Raw genomic sequence first — 24956 nt, 5'->3', positions numbered from 1 at the left:
TGGGAGCACACCTCCATTCAGCAGCCAGGAGACCTGTAAAAAGCTCTGTGGGAGGACATATATCTCCTCTTGTTTGGGTAGTTCGGCACGAGTGTGTGTGTGAGTGTGTGTGTGTGTGTGTGTGCATGCGTGTGTCTTGCAGGTTCACAAACTTTAGGCCTATTCCAAAGGGCCAAACATTTATCAAGTGTGAGTTGGAGAAATTGACATTGTGTTCTCAAGTATCCTGAAGAAGTAGCTTTTGCCAAATGTAGATCTTGAATTAGTTCGTATGCAGTATTAGTGTAGGATATGTTGAAAGGCCTAATACTGACTAAAACACTGATAATCCCACTGTATCCTACCTGTACAGCTTCAGACAGAAAACTGACAAAGTTAGCAACTAGTTTCAACATTTAGCGACTAAAGAACAAGATATCTTGACCTCAAGAGTCGGTGGAGACCGAAACTGAGCTAAAAGGTGAAAATATTGGACTGCTTGTGTCTACTAGATGAACCTCACTGGCAGTGAGACGAGCACAAGTCAAAAACAACAAGAATGTCTTCTGGTGAGATCGGGTGTGTTCACTCCGTTTTACTTTTGTAAGCAAACCAACAAAATGTTTCACTCCTGAACTACATGCTAGCACGTCAAAGCCGACTGTGTCGTCACGATTATGAACTGAGTCAGTAATGTCTTGCAAGTCTTACAGCAGTAACTTTGCCAACATTAGACAACATTCAAAGAAATAACTTTCTGTACCAGCCCAAGTCAGTCTGGCACTCCAAACCTAATAGAAAAACAGAGTAGAAGGCTGTTATTTCTTCTCTCAAAAGGCACATGGTCTGGCTTTAATGTGTCAATATCAGGACACAGTACATGACTCTTTCAGTTTTCTCTGTAATGAACTAAAAACCTTTTCACCTTCCTGCTTCAGGTTTGTATAATTCCCTCCCATTTACTTTCAGCAGGCCCGTTACTGTGCTCCTTGTCTCAAAGTTATGAATATCTCATGCAAAGACGAAGATATTGTTTAACATCAGTCATATTTATTTTTACAAACTTCAAATAGACAGTTTGATGATTGAGCCAAATTATCTGAGACCAATTGACATCATGCTTGTGTGTAATGTTTGAAATGGGAGCTGCAGTGCACATAAAACGGTGGGGTTTTCATTGGATTGCTCCGGTGTCTTAAACAGCATCGTTATGATCTCAGTGTGTGCCTGCAGATTCTCAGTTATGTGATGAAGGTATACTGCCATGCTTTGTCCGAGGTCGGGCTTCAGGCCTGGCAGAAGTGCGATTGTTGTATCCTGAAAGTCTGTGTTGTAAATTTTGATGCCCAGGGGACATATGGCCACACTAATGTGTGCCTCTCTACCCATCTACTCGGGACAATGACCATAAGCCTGCCAAACTAAAATAAACACCCGAGACAAAATGGCGTGCTCTTTATCCCTGCAAGCTAATGCACTGCGTGTAAAAACCTTCCCGTGCTTTTACAGTAAGCTTTTATGTGCGGCCGTTACTTTCTCTTCGTACATCTGCGAAGGCCCGAGTCCCTAGAAAGCCATTACTGTCTCCACACATCGCGTTGTTCCCTCTTCCTCACAAACACAACATGACAGCCACATTAACACCCCTTCACACCCAATTGAGCACAGCATCCAAAAAGGGGAAGGAAACACCGTGAATGTGGAGGAATTCAGTCATTAAAATGAATTGGTTTAAAGCAGCTTGTGTGGAGGAAAGCAGTTGAATCTGCAGCTGTGATGCTCAATATTTTTTGATCGAGCGTCTGAAATGGCTCTCATGACTCTCCGCCAATTATTCATAAATGTCTCAATATGATTGTGAATGAAAAGGGTTCTTTTCGTCAAGCTGCAGTGTCTACAGTACAGTTGTGAAACATACTACAATATGTACAAATTCTGAAACTCGCTGCCATTAAAAAGGCTTTTCCTCTTCTTCATTTACAGTCTTTAATTGACTGTTTTCTTATTTGTGCTCCTATTTTGTACAGCACTTTGGCGAAATGCCTCCCTGACTGCTACTAATAATATTTCTCTGGTGTACATTACAGTTAATTGAAGTGCAGCAGCTGTCAGAATAATTACATGCTGATGTTTGCGATTTGGCAGAGAGGGATTACACTCAGTCTCAGCCACAAGTCGAGTTTCTCTGGACAGTTTCCTTTTTTCTCTTCTATTTCTTCTCCGTCCCGCGAGCCGACGTTATTTCAGCCAAATGCCAACAGAAAAGCTGACTCTTGGAGCGACGGAGGGAGAGAGAAAGATGGATTCTGTTTGCTTAATTAGATACACACTCAGGGACACCATGGAAAACTGTGGTAATCACAGGACAGGAAAAATATGTGAAATATGACAAAAACGAAATGTTCACGGTTCAAGGTTTGACTTCTAACGACATACAATTAAGACTTTGTTCTTTGTGAGCTCAATGTTCAAATCCAGCCATCCAAATCATCACAACCTCTCTGTGCTTTTGTTGGTGAAGAGCAAATCCACTTTGCAGGAATCCACTGGACTTCTGCCTCTTCCACCTTCCCGAGGTCCACCTTCAGCTCTCCAAACGCCACGGCGATATCTCCGTTAACAATCACCTTGTCAAACAAGTGGCCGCACTGGCTTTCTATGGTTTCAGCCGAGTTAATCATATCCTCAAGGTCCTCTTCCTGTGAAGAGAGAACGACTGGGTAAATAAAGTGTAGTATCATGGGGTTAGAACACCACTATTCAGCTCTTTCCGTTGTTTGATTTAGCTGTGCTTTTAGTATCCATCTATTAAAAGGATGAGATAAATCTGTACAGAAAACAAGCAAAAAAAAAAAAAGCAATTGATGATTAATTCTGATTTCAGTGTCGATCTGACAAACTCTGTTGATGGAAACCAAAAGGCTAAAGCCTGACCATATGGTGACGTCCTCCACGAAGTTTGTTTTACAATAATCTGCACATACTGTAACGTAACAGGACATGGAACAGAGCCTATTCAGCTATCGCCACCGAGGCGTAACACACCGTTACATGCTGAGCGAGCGGAGGAAGCCTCTTCACACCAGCTGGAGAACAAGTTGAAAGCAGAGCCCTACAAGATATGTGCCTGACAATAGAATAGGAGTAGAACGGACATTGAACGGAGTTTCCGTGTTCATTTTGACGAGCGCAAAAGAAATGAGCGATTGTTGTTGTGATGACAAAATAAAGTCTGCGGGGTCGTAAAGCGCTGCTGTTTGGCTCAGTGTAGTTAAAGCATGTGGGAATTGACAAGCTAGTTAACTAGCCAGCTGTCTGCTGGTTGGCTGCTGCTAATCCCACCATGATTAAATGCTCACGTTACACTGGTCACAGAAAATGAGCCGAACAAGGTTGTCATTCATGTGGTGGATGAAGCATTAAGTTGTTAAATTTGACTCATTCGACCTGGTTCTGTGTGATTTTCTCTTTTACTACCACACTGAATGATTCAGTGAGACTTTTGACTTGCTGTTTGTCAGGTTAGTTTATATGGAAGTCAGCCCACTAGAACGGTAGCAAAGACAACCGAGCCCATAAAAATGGCTGCCAGTCTGACCATCCAGCCACATTGATTTGAACGGGAAAGTCGGTTCTGCTCCTGTTCTATTTCTGTGGCCTGAACCATGGAAAGGTTTCGGTGCTTGGCACTGGGCATCCCCCAGCCATGCTGCAACACAGGTGCGTGACCTCATGGGTTTAATAAGGGCAACATTGGCAGCCAGGGTCAGACAGTGAAGGAGAAGCCAGATGGGGACGATGAGAGTGACCTAGCATCTTTTTGTCACACATCTACCATCAAACATACATGCTCTTGTTTGGAGATGTGTTTTGATCACCTCATTGAGTCATTATTTTAATCCATCATATATATATATATACACACACAAGATGGTATCAGCCTACTGTCACCTGAAGAATGTATCCAGGATTAGAGGACTTATGTCGTAACAGGATTTGGAGAAACTTGTCCATGCATTCATCTTCAGTAGACTTGACTACTGTAACGGTGCGTTCACAGGCTTCTGTAAAGAGTCAATCAGAAAGCTGCAGCTCGAGTCCTCACTAAGACCAGGAAAGTGCATTACATCACTCCAGTTCTGAGGTCTTTGCACCGGCTTCCTGTCCAACAAAGAATTGACTTTACAATCCTGCTGCTGGTTTATGAAGCACTGAATGGTTCAGGGTCTAAGTATGTTTGTGATCTGCTGCTACCTGATGAACCATCCCGACGCCTCAGGTCGTCTGGTTCTGGTCTACTTTCTGTTCCAAGAGTCAGAACTAAACATGGAGAGGCAGCGTTCAGCTTTTCTGCTCCACATATCTGAAAGCTGCAGGTCTGCTGAGACCCTCAGCCCCTTTACATCCAGATTGAATACTTTTCTGTTTGCTGCTGCCTTTAATTGAACCAGATTCAAGGATATCAATGTCTGCATCTCACTCCTGCATTTTATTTCTTAAACTGCACTGCAACTTTTATTCTATTTTTTGCTTTTTGACTGTTCTTTTATGTTTTAAAATGAATGTTCCTAATTGTTTCTAAATCTATTTTTCTTCTGCATGATGTTTTGATGCCATTAATGGTTCTATGTGAATCTCTTTAAATCGCCTTGTTGAAATGTGCTATGCAAATAAACTTGCCTTGCTTTGCCCTTCATCATGGACCAACAGTACTCACCTGCATGTTAGTTATAGACCATGAAGCCACCCACCGAGCAGCCTTGTAACTCCGCCTGTCTCTTAAACATCTCTTAAATGCAAACCACAGGGTCAACTACGTGTAAGGCAAGGTGTGTGTACGTCTGTGGGGTTGGGTGGGTGCAATAAGGCAATAAGGCCGGGGTGTTTGACCTCCCACCGCCCTTTATGTTACTAGAAACAGAACAAGCACCTGATTCACACATGGACCTGGTGCCATGTGCTTTGTGTGTTAATGCTGTGGTTTATCTTACTGAAAAGATCCTGGCTGAGTTCTTATTCTCCTCGTTGCAGATGAATTTAGCCCTGCGTCTGGTGAGGCGCAGCTCCTCTATGCGTGGGGGCTTCACGAACACGATGTATGGCTTGAATTCAGATGTGTACACATGCTTTATTTTCTGTGGTAGCAGAGACAAAAAAGAAGGAGGTTAAATGTAGGCAGCAATAGTCATGGTACACATCGTGGATCTCGGCTTATTTAATGTCGAGAACCCCTACATTGATGCACATTAGGTCATGGATTTTCAATTCACAAGATTTTGCTTCGAGGACGTCCATCTGAAAATATTTTGGTTGTTAGATATGATTAAGACCAGAATGTTAAAGTTGTCAACTCCAGTTAAGAGATAACTGTTGAAACCTGGGATCAGAATAGTCTCTCTTGTAACTTGTACTCACATTGGGCTTGCTTCTGGAGGGAATTAATAAATAGTGAAAATAAACTATATCCCATTTTTCTGGGTGGGAACATATATTAGAAGAATACAATAATGTGAAGAGCCCGGCTCCTGAAGTAAATGTTGAATATACTGAAAAGTTGGAACAGAATATGGCAGTTTTGTGTAGAACGAAGAATCCATGAGAGATTTCTATTAGATCAGTGGTCCCCAACCACCGGGCCGCAGCCCCGTACCGGCCCACGGGTGCCTCGCTACCGGGCCGCAGAGAAAGAATGAAAGAAAAAAAAAAATGAATCAGGTCAGAAAAAAGTTTTATTTTGAAAAAAGCCCGGATACATCTGTCTGCGCGTAACGTCAGATGTAACAAATGTTACATCTTGTGGTAAATGTTTGGACAAATGTTGCGTGATAGTTACCCAGCATTCAAAATTGTATCTCCTTATTTCAAAATGTTTGACTATCCTCATGTATGGAGGTACATGTTATCCCTCTACTCACAGACCCCAACAAACCAGTAGTATGCACTCTCTCACTGGCTTCCTACCACCACCACACCACTGCCAATGTTTGATGGTGAAGCCAAGAAGCACCACATATAAAACACCAGTGTGATTGATTTACCAGGAACATTTGAAATATTTTGTTTAAAAAACTTCCTTCTCATCCGCCAAATTCAGTTGGCTATGTGAACAAGGTTTTTTTTTTTTTTTTTTTAAATGGCATGATACTCACACTAGGGTGCACATCCAGGAGGCACACCTTGCCTTCAGCCATCACTCTGTGCACAGAGTCCAGACTTGTTCCATAATAGTGTCCTTTGTATCTCCCATATTCTATAAACCTAGAGGTCAAACAGAAACAGAGACAGGAACAGACAGCATCAAATGGTTATCAGACAGCAGGAGTCATGGCGGACATGACTCTCATGAAAAGAGACATTGAGTAGGATTATTGTTATTTCTATGGGAAAGCAAACCACAAGTGCGACACCTGTTTATGTACCTATGATTGAGAATATCTTCTTCAAACGCGTGCATGGACACAAAATGATAATCCACCCCTTCAGTCTCCCGCCTTCTCCTTTCACGTGTGGTGTCTGAAAGCGAAAAGAACGGTGAGCTGTGAAAAGATGAGAAACCATTGTGTGCGCGGGAGGTGAAGGGGACAGTTTTGGATGTCTGTCTTACGCGGTACAGTGAGGCCGAAGTGGTCCGGGTCTGAAATCAGGATCCTCTTCTTCAGCTCATTAACGCCAACGCCGCTGGGCCCTTGAGACAGAAAAGATGAAAACACTGCGTTCTGTATGCGGGTATTCCTTTCCCAATATCTGTGTACTATTTTTTTCCTCACGACAAGTCCGACACTAAATGGGCTTAGTGATCTGGTGACACATCTGTCTTTATCATCAGAGAAGCAGAAGGGGAGCGAGAGAGAAAGAGAGGCAGACAGACAAAGCTCTGATTTCATACTGATTTCAGTCTGAAAAGGATTCTGCAACGAACCTCGCTCTTTTCTACCCCTCTCCCCCTCCTCCTATGTGTCTCTCTATTGAACGTGAAATGCTCCTATGCCCTCTGGAAAATACATAGCGTCGCAATTAAAGGTGACATCTGCAAAGGCACACAGTATCGGTGTCATTATAGTGTAGGATGTACAGGATGAAGCGCACACACACACATACACACACACTGCAGCATCTGGAATTTTCTTCTAAAGCAGGTTTCTGCAGTCCCAGATTGCATCAGACTCTAATGGAGAGCTGTCTGAAAGTCGGATTCTTAACATACCTGCCTTTTCCATCACAGCGTTGCATGAGCTTGATACATTACAAAATATCAAGTTCATAGACTCTCCACTGTTACACTGCTGATGTCTTTCCCAGCTGCTCCGCAGAACTGGAGAGGAGCATCATCGAGCTCTGAGGATACTTTCCCCTCACCTTTTTTGTTATTTTATTCAAGAGTTACAAAATCTGTAGGACTTTAAATGTCTGGCTCTTTCACCAGCAGCGGTCCTGGGGCATAACGGTCTATTGTGTCATTCAAAGTGCAAAGCAAACAAAAACAGATACATTTCCAGCCTGGTCAAACATTGTCCAGCAGGTCCTGTTTTAGCGATCCAGATTTGTGGCTTTTCCGTCTATAACTCTCATTGCCAATGAGCTATATTCTTAAAGATGACCTCCGGTCATTGAAGAGCCTTCACAGGAGACAGTAAAAAATAATCCAGAGTCGAGGTAAGCTCCAACTCAATTAAAGAAGTCCAAATCTAAATCCAAGCTGTCTTTACTGTTCCAGTTTGAAGATGGAACACTTGGCTGACATTAAATGAAGGATCTTATTCCCAATCCACTCATCACTTCCTCGACATTCACCTTTCATTTATCTCCTCCCTATCTGGTGTTGTTTTTGCACCTCTTCAGTTCACTGTGTTTCTCTCCTCTCTGCCTTCCACGTTTGACTTTTTTGCTTCTCTCCTTTGGTCACGGACGACCTGCAGTTGCAGCATAATATGACATTAAAAAGATCTTCAGCATGGCTCAATGTATAATTCCCAGTGGAGGGATATAGCTCAAAAGTACATAGAGCAGGCCTGCAGGATTGGCAGGGATGTGAATCTGGGGTGGGCTACTTGGTAACTTAAGAGAACACAATATATTCTGACTTGGATTTCTCTGACAGTGTTTACGTGGTTCTGATGGGAAGAGTTTGTTCTTGCACTCAGTGGGGACATACATCTTCATCAATGCATTACTCTTTTTCTTTTGATCAACAACAGCTTCTATAATATTGTCCTTTTAATGAATGGGATTGTGTTTTTTTAAATGTTTTATATGGACCCAAAAAAGGCAGTGGAATGATATAAAACAGAACACAATGGATCACAATGTGCAATGCTGTGCATGTAACCACTGTAGCTCCCTTGCTTTGTCTATAGCGACGTTAAATGCCGTACGTGTGTCACACCACTTGCTCATGGACTAACTCAAAGCATTGGAAACTATTTTCCAAGCTTTTGGCACCGTGCTTTCAAAACAAACTTAACACACAAGATGGAGCTTGCCGGTTTATTTGGGTATTTTTTAGCTCATACGTACCAACCAGAACAACCAGGCGGTGTCTGTCTTTGGGGTCTCTGTGGTAGGGGATCACCTCTTTGTAGGTAGGGGGATGAATTGAGCCGTATACCCCTGTGCTCCACCTCCTGGACCCAGCTGCTTCTTCGGCCTGGTTGCTCTTTCGCCCGACTCGGAAACTCCTTCTTAAACCAGCTGTAGGAGAAAAGAGAGGAACCTTAGACCGGCTACTTGTGTTGCTGAAAATCTAGCTGGAGGACAGCCACATTGTGGCAGTCCTGAAACCGGCATTCACTCATTTCATTTGGCCAATTGAACACAGTGCGACTCAACAGCTGGCTTTTTGTTGTTTTATGAAGTTGATGTGGTGAATGTGTGAGGAAACAATCCCTGACTAGTTTACACATCCAGCAGGGAGAGTGACATTAACTCAACTGGTGAGGGCAGGTTTTTTATTCACTTTCCTTTTAGTTCAGGTGTTAGTCTCCACCACCCCCTGAAGAAAATAGCTCTTTAGCTGCTAAATGCTCCGCTACGTTCACCAGCAATAGCTAACTTTGGCTGTCTGTCATTTTGGTGCTGGGCAGGTAGCGTACTCGAGAATGCTATATCCAGGCCATGAGAATCCATCACGACAATCAGCTTGATTTATTCTTGACGTAAACTTCCAGGAATCACAAACACTGCTTCTCTTGGTGCACCGCTTTGTCAACGCAGTAAAGTGTGAATGTTAGGACTCTTCGACATCGTTAACAAGCGCACAAGCAGATGACAACAAGAGCCATGACAGAAGGGAGCGCTTCATCAACACAGACACCCAAACTCTGATGTGTCAAGCACCATCCTGAACGGCACGAATCTCAGTCAACAGACGACAACTCGAGCTGTCACGCGTCGCTTGTACGCTGTCTGACAGCCAGCGTCTGCCATGCGACTGTGGTCGGGCCCGGCTTGGCAGGCGCGCTCTCTTTCATGATGTTAACTGCTGCTAAGTGATGCTGCCAGGCTTTCTTTGACGTCACGTCAGCTGCAATTTCACTTTGTAAGCATATCTGTCTATTTCCTTTCTGGGCTTCATTCTAAGAGACATGGCACTATGCGTAGAGATTTCAGACTTTTGTTTACACAGGATTTAAACTGATGATTTCACTAACAGAGAGTAATACATACTGTATTAAACATATGTTATACAACATATGAGATATCTTATTTCCGAGACTGAAATAAGGTCTCGAGGAAAACATATCGGAAATGTCAATCTTGAGTAATTCTGGCATTGAAGATCATCATGTGTTGCTGAAAATGCTCTCAGCTGTAAAACTGTAGTACATTTTTGGAAATGCTGCAAGCTATTTCTGCTTCACCCAACAGTATGAATTAAGGGTGAGAGTAGAGATAAGACTGCGAGCAGAGTGAATACATGCAACGCATGTCACAAACTGGACCTGGGCCCTTCATGTTAAGATGGTCTGATATGAGCCTCAACCTGCAGAGTGGACAAAAACGTTCAGCACGAAAAGTATTACCACTATTATCACTGTTTCCCCTCTCTTTCAGCCACTCTTTCCTGCGATTGCTCTGCATGCTGTCATTTGGTTGTGCAGCATTGGTAGAAGTTCAAATGCCAGACAAAGAGGAAACACAGAGTCTCGACCACGTCATCAGGTGAAAGCTGGCCTGAGATAAGATGAAATGCACATTATTAAATGCACATGACTTTTGGAACTGATACAATGCAACATCTGTAATTACCTTGCCTTGCACAGACGTAAGGAGCCTTTTTACAATCAGCCGTAAGTGCACGCCCCCACATGAACACTTTGCACACACGCAATAACACACGAGCACATCATATCCAATCCCTGAGATCAAGACAAATGGGATAAATGGCAAGCCTGAAACCACATTTGCTGTTCTAGTCTTCTCCCTCAAATCCCCAAACCACGAAACGACATCATCATATGAACTGGTTTGTCCTGTAACTGTAACCAGGGTCTCCTTTTGAGACGGCTTTTGCTCAATCTATTTTTAAAGCAAGGCATACTATATACATTTAATATGTGTGTTGTTGAGAGTTGTCATGTCCATTAGTCATGACTTTCCTTGTCTTCCGTCATACTGGTCCATTCTCTCGTGTCAGTAGGATTTGAGTGGAACAATTCAAACATCTCACCAATGTGGATCCCTGTTATCGCTCCGTAGTCTACATCCTCCATGACTGGAAAAAAGGGAAGAGGAAAGAGTGAGGAAATTGTGGACACAAACCACAAAGAGATGACTCTGAAATGACATACTCAAAGTATTAGCATATGTACTAACCCATATTTCCGAATATTTTGCTTTGGAAAATCTAATAATAGTCTTATTTAGAAATTATATCCACAATGTAGAAACATTAATAACTACCTTACTCTTACAAATTGATTGTTAGCTAACAAGGCAGAAGGCCAGATACCATAAACCTGCTTGAAAGAACATTTAACAGAATCTTTTCCATGTTGGAAAGACATGCATGGAGAATTATAAAGTTGTATTTTTTGGATAACACATCTCTTTAAATCTTAAAAACCTAAAATAATACATATGTATTATATCATGTAAACTTTGCTCAAGGAAAGTTTCGTAAGCAAATTCAAACAGACAGTACCTTCCCCGTCATCTGCGGAGCATGTGGAGAAAACAAAAGCAGTGAGTACGGGGTGGCAGCAGAGCTCACCCATGACCTTGACCAGGTTCTTCAGAGATGACCTGTCACCTCTCAGCTTAGCGCAAAAGGAGCTCCAATATGTTTATTGGAAAGTGGTAAAAGGTTTTATTCTTTTCAGGTGTGGGGGGATTTTACGGACACACGTTGGCTCATCACCTGGTGGTTTGACTCTTCGAGGCGTGAACAGGGCTTTAGGTCGTTGGAGGGCAACTCTCCTATAGACAGACGAATAAAACACATTCAAAAAATAGATTTAAAAAACAAAAAGAAGGTTGGCCCAAAACAGGATTTAATCAACAGGTGCTCAAGTGTGTGAACACCACCTCTCATGGAGCTGCTTCGAGGGGATGAGCCCTGCCCGGATGTTGCCGTCTCCGAGGTGACACGCCTGCCACCAGGTGTCATCCTCCATGCTGACGATCTGAAGGATGTCTCCTCTCTTAAAGGCGACCGCTGCGTCCTTGCACGGAACGCTGGGATCCTCGTTCGGATCATAGTCAAACAGAGCCTGCATGAACAGCTGAGGAAAGAAAATAGTTGAATGCTTTGAAACAGACAAACAGGGGACAAAGGAAAATGCACCCTATATATTTAGATTCTATAATCATTTGATTCATTCCTCTCTTTTCCTGAAGCAGCTTTGTGAAGTTCTTCTGAATCCTAGATGTGGACTCAACATCTTTGTCCAGTACTTTTTTTAAACATATGTTGATGTCATTTTTGAGAAATGACGATGATCCAAAAAAAAAATTTGTCTTAATCCATTGCAAATGCTCCCTGATCTAACAGTTTCCAGCTTGGACATCTACTTCATGTATGTGGTGGTTGTGGCCATGAATTATTCCTAAAGCCCCAAAAAACTTGAAATTTTCCACAGAAGGTGTGCAGATTCATTGTTAATGTTAAATTAACTTGATGCGGTTCAACAGATGTGATGTGCAAAATGATAAATCAAGTGTTTAAATGATGAAAAGCTGGATATTGTAATGATGTTAGAGAGTGTCTTATCCTTGAGCTGGATTTACTTCTTGACAATGTGCGGCTGAAGTGACAGCACCGTGGCAAAAACACAAAATATAACCAAACACACCAGATGCCACTGATTTCATCTGTTTTTACTGAAACCAGCTGGGCAGCTTTCCTCATGCAGCCAGATTGCATGCTTACTTAAAAAAAAACACACACATGGTGCAGAAATAAAAAGGAGTTAATATTTACCGTACCTTCTTATTTGATGACATTTCTTCCTTGGAGGAGGCAGGAACTATCTTGAATGTAACTTCACCCTGAGAACGAGTCTGCGTGAAAAACAGTTTGAAGTAGTTAGCTCTTTGAGAAAATTCTTATTTACTTTCTTTCCGAGGATTGAGATGAGGACATTGATGCCACTCTCATAAAGGTCTGTCTGGTGAATATGACGCTACATGAGTTGAGCTTAAGATTGAAGCAGGTTGCCCCATTGTTGTCTAGAAATGATCATACATATGACATTGCAATATTTTGGAACCATCTAAAATACACCATCTTGCGCCTGTGCATGTACTCTCGAGTCCACCAAATGTGGATTAATTGATGGCAGGAAATTGTTCCAAACGAATAGACTAAAAACTACAGTGATTAGCGTGATAGTTGTGGAGCCGAGAACCACGGATATGGTGGGAAGTTGAAAGAAATTCACAGACGGATTGACGCTTCGTTGGTTTCGTTCTTTGCTGACAATACATCGTCTTTTTTTTTTTTAAATGTCGGCCTTTACTCTTTAAGTTACGACGCTGAAGAGAAGAAAGAAAAAGTGGAGAGCAAGAAGAAAGAGAGGAACAGAAACATCCAATGAGGAGACAGAATCAAATGTGTGTGACGAACCAAAAGAGTAAGGATTTCCTTTGGCTTCCTGTGCTCCAGTGGGACGCCGTTCACCTCTTTCAGCTCATCTCCTTCATGGATCAGGCCTTCAAAGTGTTGGAAATATATATGGAAATCTGTACCACATGCTCGTCATTGTATGACTGATGATGCTACTACAATCTAATACAGATTGAGATCTAATACATATGAAGGTAGAGCGAGAGAGTAGAGTGGACACAATAATACACTGTAAAAACTGTAATAAGTTAAGCTTACCGCTTTTATCAGCTGCACCTCCTCGCATGATCCTCGCCACAACAATAGCCCCGGTGGATTCATCCCTCTTAATTGTTGCTCCCTTGATGATTAGTGAATGAAAGGATGATGAACAAACAGAGGCAAAGAGATCAAGCGATGGGCAGTGACAGTAGCATGTTGGTTTTATTATCAAGCTGTCATTTCATTCCAGTGAAGGACATTTGCATCAAGACAAGAGCATTTAGCCCTCCATGTAACACAAAGCGCTGGAAAAGGTTATCCAAATCAGCAATATTTTCAACAGATGTTATTGATTTAGAGAAAATCGCAATGGAAAGAGCATCTTGTGTAGCTGACTACAATCAGCTCATGCTTGGGCGTAACCCTGTTGTCTGGAAAACAGGAACATGTTAGATCGATCAAAGAGACCGTGTCAGGAAAAGGTCAGGCGCTTTGTAATCTAGTTTTGGGATCGATACAAAAGTGTGTTCTCGATTATTGGTCCTAAGCAGGTTCCACTCTCAAAGCTCAAACACACACACACACAAAATGGCCATCATTAACTAAATTATTTTTCAATTCTTCTTCTTAGAATATATATATATATATATATATATATATATATATATATATATATATATATATATATATATATATATATATAGTTTATGTCATAAGTTTACGTTTTTGGAACCATTTGTTTCTCTTTTATTTAGCAGGATATCTTAACAGATTTCGATGACAAACGTTTTCAATATTCTATGAAGGAATTTGAACTTTTAATGGATTTTTTAAAAAACATTTCTGCTAGTTTCTAATGAACTATACTGGATATAGTTATCACGATAAAATCTGGCACAAGTACCTCACAGTTGTGCATCACTATATGTATTTTATAAAAAATCTTGATGCAGATCCCCAAAATATTATCTGAACATTGTTTTATTATTAAAATAACACATTTTAGAGGTTTTTGTGGAATTGGCAGAGTCTTTATAGTTTGGTTTGTTTTCAGTCCAGTTACACTTGATCCAGGAAATTTCCAGGAATAAGTGACAATGTTTTGGAACAAGTTGGAATACGGCGGATCATTCCAGTAGTATCAAGAAAATGTGCTCTGATTAAAGACCTTGAAACAAATTGATTTATATCAAAAACAGAAAAGACATTTTCCCATTTCAACACTCAGTATGGCTTAAAAACCCACATTTATAGTTTTGCAGTGGATATACATCCAGGCACACTTGCAAATCTGCACACACACACAGACACACATACACACATACAGAACAATGCAGAAAGCATGTGCGTCACAGCAGATACATGGCAATAATGATGTGGAAGAATTGACTGTGTTGGCTTCTGGAGGAACCTTTTCCTGATGTGTCCTGTCATTGCGAGTCCCGCTACACTTTGGCATCCTGGCTTGAGCAGTCACGCAGTTTGACAACATGACATAAATTAAGTCACCAGAGAAAAAAAATTAGCTGTCCCCTGGATATGTTTATTGCTTTGAACTGCCTGTTCGTGCGTGTGTCAGCTATTACCGCCGAACAAATTACACATTTCTAAGTGTCCCTTTACACGGTTGTCTTAACTTAAATACTTACATTTGAGTTTGCTTTGTGTTCATTGCGAGGCCAGCTAGACCACATTAGAAACAGGCTGACAGGCCTGTGTAGTAGTATTTAGAAGTGTACTAGTTTTTAGAGGCATGTAAGTATGTAGTTAAGAGAGCTATATGGCAAGATTGATACCACTCATGTATGTACGTTATGCAGGGAGAGCCAGCAGGAGGTTAGCTTAGCTTAGCACGGAGGATGGCAACAGCAGGAAACAGATGGTCTGGCCTTCAGACAGCTCCTCAACTTACTGATTAACATGTTATATATCTTATTCCTCTTGTGCCAAGAAGATTTTAAAAAATCTACAAACCACTCAACAGAGCTTGTTTCCCTCTATTTCCAGTCCCCATTTAAAGCTAAGCTAACTGCCTGCTCGCTTTAGCCGCACATTTAGCATTCAGGCACGAGAGTGAAACTGTAACTATCTCCTCAGTAACTCTCACCAAGAAAGCAAGTGTATTTCCCAAAATGTTGAATAATTTCAAGCCTGAGATAAATGTGGTTTCTAAATGGACGTCTGGAACATGAAGACATGTTTACTGACCAGGGGCTCTTTGGTTTTGACCAGACTGACGATTTTGACCGACTCCTCGTCGTCGTCGTCCAGTGCGTCGTCGGGTATTGGTGGCAGACGAGGCTCAAAGTCTCTCTGCGCTACAGCGTCGTGGACGGACAGGAGGAGCTGTCGAGGAAACAGAAATACAGTGAGGGTGCTCTGATCTGTGTTCAGGTATGTCACCGAGAATGTGAGGTGTGGAAACGTGCGAGTATCCTTTAATCACCCTGTATGGAAAAATGGCGCTTGTTGGTTGTCACGCTATTCAAATTCATTACTGCAAGAGTCTGTTCCTGTAATGCCGTCCGTCGCAGAAGAAAGTGCACTGAAGAACCACTGACACCAGTTTTACCAGCGCAGGTTCAAACACTTTAGGCCGACTGGGCTATAGGTGGCTAAATGTAATTGTAAAGTTGAAAAAAAGAAATGCAAAGCATTCAAACAAAAATGACACAAATCACTGTTGACTAATCAAAGGTGACTGAAACTTTGCAAAAGTCCAATAAGTTTGACTGGCCTGGCACCACTCACTACAGCAATTTAATCCAAATACAGCACTTCCCTTTTGGTCGTAAACCTTCAGTTTTGATGGTGCCAACATGCCAAATTTGATTTAGTCTGGAATGTACTGCCAGCCTGATGTGGGCCACCTGAAAGCAACCCCCTGTACTACTGACAGGCGTACTGGCTCACCTCAAACCTCACAAGCGTCTCAGAAGAAGCTCTTTTCCAGTGATGGGACTCCCTATTAATGCCCAGACAGTTCATTTAAGCTAATTATTTGGTAACTTTGGCCGTGGCAAAACTCCAGGTTTGTTCGCAGAAAAAACATTCTGGTTTAACATTAGTCTCTTACTGCGAGCCTGCACAAGGTACACTTTAATGTAATAAGAGAAAATGAGAAGCGGAGGAGGGGGCGAGATCTGCTCATCATTTTTACAATCAGCCATTCCATCTGTCCGTTAGTCTACTTATCCATGTTGTCCATCAACAGTTGCCCCGCTCAGAAGCTGCCAGCGCGTGAGCAATGTGTCTCTGGACACTTTCAGAGACAGGTTTTCAAAAAACAAACATTCATTCACAGAATGTTATACCCTGAGTCTCTCATAATAAGTATGTGTGAGCTCCTGCGTTTGGGCCAAGAACAAACAGGTCATTAAGACTCTTTAAACAAACCTGTTAGTTCTCGGCTGGCTTCGGCTCCTCATTAAGAAAAACCACGACTCCTGCAGCTCACTGGAAAACCAAACTCTGTGTGTGTGTGTGTGTGTGTGTGTGTGTGTGTGTGTGTGTGTGTGTGTGTGTGTGTGTGTGTGTGTGTGTGTGTGTGTGTGTGTGTGTGTGTGTGTTAGAAAGAGAATGATGTCTGTCAGCAGTAGTCTGGGCCTCTACATGAGTGAACACTAATAAACATGATTAGAGAGTATATTTGCTTCAATTCCAGTGTGGTTAATATATATCAGGGCCAAAATGATTATGTGAAACACATTTCAATAAAATTTGCAGTTGAATGAATTTGTCACTTTGCGTGAGCCATTTAAGCATCAGAATAGAAGCATGTCCAAATGGGTTTATAGTTTCTCAGATTACAATTCTCGTGTTAGCTAGGTCAAGAATAAATAACCGCATCATTCATAAGTAGCTTTCTTCCATTGTTAATGATCCATTGAGGCGCTGAAACAGAGGGAAGCAAAACAACATCTTCCGAACAAATTACATTCTTGCTTAGTAAATGGTCTGTGTGAATGGCAATCATCAGTTATCAGTAACAGAAAACTGCACTCTTGCACAGTTTGGGGCATGTTTATGTGTGTGAGTGTGCGGTAATATTACAGATGTTAGGAAGTCCCCTAAGGGAAAAGTTTGACATACGTATTTGCTATCTTGCCAAAAGTTAGACTATATACATTGGTTTGTTTTCTGTTATGTTGGGAGTTGGGCCCCAGTTTGACTATCATGCTGCATCCTGTTATGTTGGATTCCAGCTTGTAAGCTTGAATTTTAAATCCTTGCGTTGTTTCTGCTCCTTTGTTGTTTATGTCTGCGTTTGGGTCCATCCCCTGCTGCCTGCTCTCCAACCTTGGCTGCCAGACAATAGTTTCTTCCCTCTATTCTCATCTCTGTGCTAAGCTAAGCTTTCAGGCAAAAGACTAGTATACATTTTCTCTGCTAATTATTGGCCAGAAAGCAAACAAGTTTATTTCCCTGAAGGTTTTTGTGTATTTCATTAGTGGAAATGATGTGATCAAACTGGACAAAGGACTTGGCTGGGAGAATTTTCAGTTGTGTGTGTGTGTGTGTGTGTGTGTGTGTGTGTGTGTGTGTGTGTGTGTGTGTGTGTGTGTGTGTGTGTGTGTGTGTGTGTGTATATATGTGTGTGTGTGTGTGTGTGTGTGTGTATGTGCGTGTGTGTGTAGCTACAGTGAACACCTGGTAGGAAATACTTTTTACCTTAAAGTTGGGTTTGGAAAAGAGGGCAACCAGTTCTTTGACTTCGTCTCTCCAGCCTTGGTATATCAGCTCCTGCGCCAACTGGAAGCAAAGGAAAGACGTGCCAGGATATGTCATTTCTTTTGTTTATAATTAGAGATGCACATTTATATTGTGGCCTCAGAGGTTTGCTCTAGGCTCCACTGTACAAGCCAAGAGAGATGTAGAAACATGTAGAAAGACAAAGAGGGTTTCGGAAAAGAAACTTGTATCTTATTCAGACTGCAGTGACACATACTGTCCTTATTTATAATCTTCTCATGTGGCCCTGTTGACCTCACTAGGACTTTTTATTTTGTTAACTTTTTCTGTTCTGTGTTCCTGTTTTGGTTTTGTGCCTTTTAGCCACCGCAGGGGGGGGGGGGGATCCCAAATGTTCAAGGCTACACGACAGCTGCGGCGACGGCTTAAACAAAGCAGCCTTGACCGTCGGCGGCAAGTGAAGAGGCGGCGATTGACTGTGTACAGTCGCCCATCTTGTCAAGCATATTACTGTAATGACTTCTACTGCTTCAAGATGTGGAGGCACACTCCAGAGACACAATGCATGAAGGTCATGAGTTTCCACTGTGAGCAAACAGAAGCCTCTCTGAGGGGAAACAGACCCATGGTTTGGCCCTTCTAGTAGGTCCTGATGATTTAAGCCAGGCGGAGAGTGACTGTCTCACAGAATCCCAAGCAAAGGGAGTGAAGAGAAGGAGATGGAGAGGAGTTTGGGGGAGAGGATAGGGCTAGGTAGACAGAATGGAAACATGGCAGGAATTACAGAACAAAGAGTATAAAAGAGGTGAAAGGATAAGGAAGAATAGAAATAATGGAAGGGGAGTGTGGTTCGGGGATAGAGAGATGAACAGATGGAAGAGTAGAGTAAGGGGAAAAGTTGAAAAAGAACATCCTTGTTTCACACGTTGTCCAGGAACAAGAGAGGGAAACCAGGGAATCAACAGAGAAACATGACCGAAACGGTTCAGGGGAGGATGAGATGGAAATATAGGAGCGTTTGTTTGGGTAACAGAAACGAAGTGGACTTGTATATGAAATATGATGCACATCTGAAGGAAATATACTGGTTGTGCTGTTTTAAGCCACAGTCGTAGTGGGAGCACTCTCTGCTACTTGAATCTGAAGTTCATTGAATTCCTTCAACCTGTATTTAACTACACCGATGATTCTTTAGCAGCTTATTACCCGACACTGTCCTCGATGACCTACATCCTGGCACGTAAATCTGAGACGATATCTGCTACAAAGCACAGCCTTTCTGAGGTGACCGAGTTTTGATATACAATTTCATAATTCACAACACATAAGCAGGACTGTGCATTCCATTCATGCCTCCGTGGGACAGGCAAGCCATCTGTGTGAGGAGGAAACAATTTTGGGCAGTGTCTGTGTTTGTATATCTGCAAAAGATGTTTGGAGAGAGTCTCTTACATCTGAGGCCAGACTCGCTGCGTGCTCTCGGACAGGGACGGGGCTTCGCTTCTCGAAGCGCCTCAGCCGCTCGTGGATCTGTCAAGTCAGGAGAGAATCAGTAAAGGTTTCCTTAGCAGTAAAACTTATACTTCAAATACTCCTTACACGTATACGACTAATAACATTCATTTGTAATGTGTGTGTGTGTTTTTTTAATGGTGTCGGAAAGTAACTTAACTTAATCAAAGTACATTTATTAAAATAGTGTTGCTGTATTGTACATGACTTATAAGTAAGTCGTGAATATTTTACACACAAACTGTATCATCAACTTATATAAGCCCAGTAATTAAAATCCAGGAAACCTTTATGATTTAAATGCCACTTACAAACTAATGCATTAGTAATAATAATAATTTATAATAATTGAATAATTTATCAAATCAGTAACACAGACAGCAGCCATTTGTCCTGTAGAACATGTATGGTATTCTACTAATATTTGGATTATTTAGTTATAATTTAGCTGACAATTCTAGAAGATTGTGCTTAAGTAACCCTTTCATTTGTATGACCATTTATTTACAGTATTTTTACCCTGGTATCCTAAATTAATACATTCTGTATTTTGCTTCTAAAACCAGTTTGAAGATGTACTAGAAGTAATCGAGCACAGCTCACTGTAGCACAAACGTGTCTTCACCTTAAAGAGCAGATGAAGCTTCTTCTCCATCAGCATGCTGTGGAGGAACCTGTAGTCCTCCTCTCTGTCGGTATGAGACTCTGTTCCAGACATCACTGAAGAAAGCAACCTGCACACACCTGCAGGAGAAGAGCCCCAACACACACACACACACACACACACACACACACACACACACACACACACACACACACACACACACACACACACACACACACACACACACACACACACACACACACAAGTATTTGAACGGTGATACAATTGTTCAATTTTTGCCTATTTACAAGACTGCAATGGATATTAAATTACGCAGGTTAAAGTGTAGAAGTTCAGCTTTAATTCAACGGATATAACAAAACTATCGCATTAACCTTTAGGAATTACAACCAATTTTAAACAGTCCTCCACATTTTCAGAGGCTCAAAAGCCAGGTGTGGTGTGTTCCCTCAGTATTTCATGACAAATTGAGCAAATAAAAAGGTCTGGAGACAATTAAATATGTTGAGTTTGCATCTGGCAGCGGGTTCCAGGGAACTCTCAGCATGAGGACCAGAGAGGTGTCAATGCAAGTGAAGGAGGCTTTTAAAAGGCTGACAAACTATCAGCCAGATAGCAGAAACATCAGGATCGACCAAATCAACCGTTTGGTACATTCCTAAAAACAAAGAATGTACTGGCAAGCTCACCAACACCAAAAGGCCAGAACACCACGGGAGACATGTAAAGTAGAAGCAGCAGAGTTCTTTCCTTGGCGAAGAGAAACCCCTCATAACATGAAGACTGAGGTCAAGAGGACTCTGGAGGAGGGAGGTGTGTCTTTGTCAAAGTCTTCACTCAAGAGATGCCTTCATGAGTCTGAATACTGAAGGTTTACAACAAGGTGCAAACCACTGGAACACTGGAGAACAGGAAGGCCAGATTGATGTGAGGAGAAAAGTGTAGAGAAGGAAAGGAAATCCTGATCAAGCCACAACATCTTAACGTGGTGGAGGCAGTTTTATGGCATGGGAACTGGGCCACTGGTGTTCATTGATATTTAAAATCCATTGCAGTTGTGTAAATTGGCAAAATTTGTCATCGTCCAAATATTTATGGACCTGACTGCATGTACAACACCTGCACGTGTTACTAACTCCGAGCTTGTTTTTAAGGTGAGGTAAATAACCCAAAGATATAAATCAAAGGTTAAATGGAGGGTGTGATGAACAAACAAAATAAAATCCTAAAAGGAAGCCTTTAAAAGATTCACTATTATGGTTAAGGGATGAATTGAAGGACCCAGACGCTGCAGAAACAGTTCAAAGAAAAGCAAATTTAATCAAAAATGCAGGCTTCCAAGAAACACTTAATCCAACAGCGGCACAAACAGCGGACACGCGGAAACACACCGGGGACACACAGTACGAACCGACAAGGAGACAGGAGATAAACAGGGTTTAAATACAAGAGGGAGTTAACGAGACACAGGTGGAAACAATGAGGGCGGCACAGGTGAAGGGAATACACAATCAGGAAGTGCAGAGACACAGAGGACACACTACAAAATATAACGGTGAAACAGAAAACTCATATCATGACAGTTACGGGGATCATTGCTTTATTTTCCTGTATTACAGATATGTTATCTATAAGGTAGGTAAAAAAAAAAAAAGAAACCTTATGTGCTCAAATTGCATACTCCTTGCCGATCATGTTCATATAACCTGTTGACCTACACATTGGATGTACCTCTGTGTTCTGTCCGGCTTAGCATCCTCCTCACTCTGAGAACAGAGAAGATCAAGATTCAAAATATTGAAACCCTTGATATATATTATTTTGTAACTTCTTCTGTAATTTCTTGTTTTTACAGGCAAATGGAGACCACAGCATGACAAATCATGGGGGGAAATTATGAGAGAAAGGAAAGGAAATGTATTTTCTTTACAGGATGTGTAAAAGTTGCTTCTTCTGAGATATTACCGCCCCCTATTGCTGGTATGAGATATTTCAACATTACGTTAAAACACTGTTTCCACTTTCCATACAGCTAAATTGGTAAACTATTAAATCAGTTATATTCAGGGTTCTTTTTCTTCATTTCATTAAACTTAACACGTCTGCACGAAAGAGTGACCAGTATTACTCACTGAAAATTACATCAAGCAAAAGATGAGAACATAACTATGGTACGACACAATAAATTATGAATGCGCTCTGCATCAAATAAACAGATTTGTACTCTCTCAGACCATATTTTTTTTATAAATTACAGAAAATATATGCAAATATGCAAAATTAAATCACACAGCAAGAGAATTGGTTAACAGAAATGCACTTGTCAGATAATACAATTGCTAAATAAATATTGTTAGAGAAGTATCTAGAGAAGCACAAAACCATAACGACAGAGATATTAGTGTTTTACTCACCAGACACATTGCATTCCATAAGGCCCAGTTTAAAGGCAGGCCGTACCGCTTCGTGCCTCATGAGTATGAGCAACATTTGAACATAGACTTGTCGAGAGCGGTTGTATTGTGTTTGTCTGGTCAGGTTGTCAAAGAAGCTGTCGCTTGTTCATTCGATATGTGTTCAGTCTGACCTAAATCAAGCCGGCGGGCCATCAATACAGCAATCAAAGAGCATGGGGCGTTCACTTTCCACATGTGTCACACAGATGTAATTAAAGCTGAGGTCAGCGGTTACATCCTTTCAGTAACCTTTTATTTGATTGTCATTTTATTTTTATTTCACACTTGGACTTCTCTTTTGTGATACATTACCGTAGTGTTCTGGTTTAATCCGTATAAAAAAAACAAAAGAAGTGGAAAAATGAAATGCTGAGGTTTTTACGGGAGTTTGAGTGCTTCGACTATTCCTTGGCTGAGCCCAGTGACCTAATGGAGTCTACCGACAGCTGCCTGGGACAGATTCAGGCTCGCAGTTTCCTCCTGCTCCATAAGCTAAACTAACAAATATAAGAGAGGCGACGCTCTTCTCGATTAACTCAAAGCAAGAATGCTGCTTCCCAGGAAATCGTGGCCCAAGTGGGATGGTTGCAACCATCAAAGGTCAAAATTGTCCAAAACTAAAGGATTACGGGTCCAGTTATTCAGGGAAAGGTGTCATAAAAAGGACAACGAAACTGAATCCTAAATTAAGTTTCGAGGGAAACACATTTTGTTCTGGATGGCATTTGCTTTTGACGTATCACAAATAAGTTTCAAATGAGTCCTCAGATGTCCAAGGTCGGGGTGGTGGATGGGTCAAAAAGCACTGGGCTTTAACCCAGGAGATTGCTGCATGTTTGTGTCCAGTGTGAACAAAGTACTTTTGTTGCATTTTTGTTTCGTTTCAATTTTGTAGCCATTATGTTCTTTCACTTAACCAATAAAATGTGTTTTGTAGCATGTTTTATATAGTTTGGTTTTCATTTCCGACATTGACCACGTGCTTCAAACTGTTTAAAACTGCAACTAAGGGTTTCCCTCAAAAGGAAATTAAGAGTGCAGTTCAGTTTTATGGACACTTCATTTGTATGAGACAGGGTTGCAGTATGTGAGAGGCCATGAATGAAGGGTGTTAATGTCAGTTAACTTTTAAGCCCCAAAGTGCCCCGTAGGGGGCATGTGCTTAGAGAATTTAGCAGGTCTGTGTTCAAGTAGTGATATGAACCCTAAATGAGTTCTAATTCTTGTGTTATTTTATATCATTTTTTTCAGAAGTTTCTTGTGAAAAAAATATATTTACTCAATTTGAAACATTACTATAAACACCTAGCATGACCTATTTGTTGGTTTTTTTTCGCGACAACGCGTTTTCGGGCTGTTTTCGCCCCCACGTTAAAAGGCCTTAACAACCTACAGAGTTGAAACACCCCTCTTTGGAAAGATAATGACCTAAAGAACCAGAATCTGCAATAAAATTCACAATAAAACAAAGCTTTGGCCTGTTCAAAACGATTTTAGTCAAAAAAACTGTGTTGTTCGGTTCAAAAATGGAAAAGTTAGAAGCTTTATGCCTAAACATGCTCTGACTGGGTGAAGCCTGTATTCAAAATCTGCAGAAATTCCACCTTAAGACGTGTGACGCGTTTAAAACGCGACATTCACAAAGCCTTGTGAACTTGTTTAGAATTAAAAGTTACATCTATTTTTATAATTTAATTGTTTTTCACAAATAGACTTCCTTTCTTCCTTAGATACTTATTCACATGTTGGCATTGTTGGGTGGCAGTGTGGCTTCATTGGTGTGCTGGGAGATGCACTAAGACCTGTGAGATCTGTAAATATGAAATCTATGTAGTTTGCGTTAAAAAGTCAGGGGGCGACTCCTCTGATTGTATTGAAGTCTGTGCTTCATGTGTGAAAGCTGCATTCTCTCTCTGACCACCAGTGGACGACTCCTCTGGTTGTATAGAAGTCTACACAAATATAATTTAGATATTTGCTGAAAAAATATGTTTATGTTGAAATATGTTAAAAAAGATCATTTAAAAATAACAAGCGTATGGGATGGATGTCACTGATCTACAGAGTGGTCTTGATCTAGATTCTGAGATCGATTGCTTTAGTCTCCGCCCACATACCGAAGCGGTTTTCTGAGAACCGCATTATCACTCTTGTGATAATTTATCCCCTTTCCCAGGTATGTTATTTAATGAAGTTAACGTGTTGGTTTGATATAAGATGTTTCCTAAGAATGTTGTCTATTTTTGGTTACTTTAGAGTTGTGTTTTGCCGTGAATATTGAAGTGCGTGTGTAACGCTAAGCACACGAGTTCCTCCCTGTTGACGGTGTAATTGTAGCTAGCTGTCAAGTGTAGGCGCCATTTTGTGAAAGGATTAATTTGATAGATTCCGTTTTTTGGGTTTAAGAATATATAGACACATGTATAAA

General features: G+C 41.4%; 1 protein-coding gene across 1 annotated transcript; it reads right to left on the bottom strand.

Annotated features, from left to right (window-relative positions):
- Nucleotides 1-860: 860 nt before the first annotated feature.
- Nucleotides 861-20165, bottom strand: LOC137802432 (MAGUK p55 subfamily member 7-like). The gene is made up of 16 exons (XM_068600286.1): nucleotides 20073-20165; nucleotides 19388-19465; nucleotides 17915-17995; nucleotides 15452-15679; nucleotides 13301-13382; nucleotides 13043-13128; nucleotides 12403-12477; nucleotides 11503-11699; nucleotides 11336-11394; nucleotides 10646-10690; nucleotides 8494-8667; nucleotides 6584-6664; nucleotides 6399-6492; nucleotides 6129-6237; nucleotides 4971-5114; nucleotides 861-2678 (listed from the first exon to the last, which is right to left on the bottom strand). The coding sequence occupies exons 1-16, from the start codon at nucleotides 20163-20165 to the stop codon at nucleotides 2448-2450; spliced, it is 1857 nt and encodes a 618-aa protein (XP_068456387.1). The 3' UTR covers nucleotides 861-2447.
- Between the last annotated feature and the right edge of the window lie 4791 nt (nucleotides 20166-24956).

Source organism: Clinocottus analis, unplaced genomic scaffold (assembly GCF_023055335.1).
Source record: "Clinocottus analis isolate CAN_PGR_092001 unplaced genomic scaffold, fCliAna1.0.p SCAF_11, whole genome shotgun sequence".
In the NCBI taxonomy this organism is placed as follows: domain Eukaryota; kingdom Metazoa; phylum Chordata; class Actinopteri; order Perciformes; family Cottidae; genus Clinocottus; species Clinocottus analis.
This window is presented reverse-complemented; position numbering and strand designations above follow the sequence as displayed.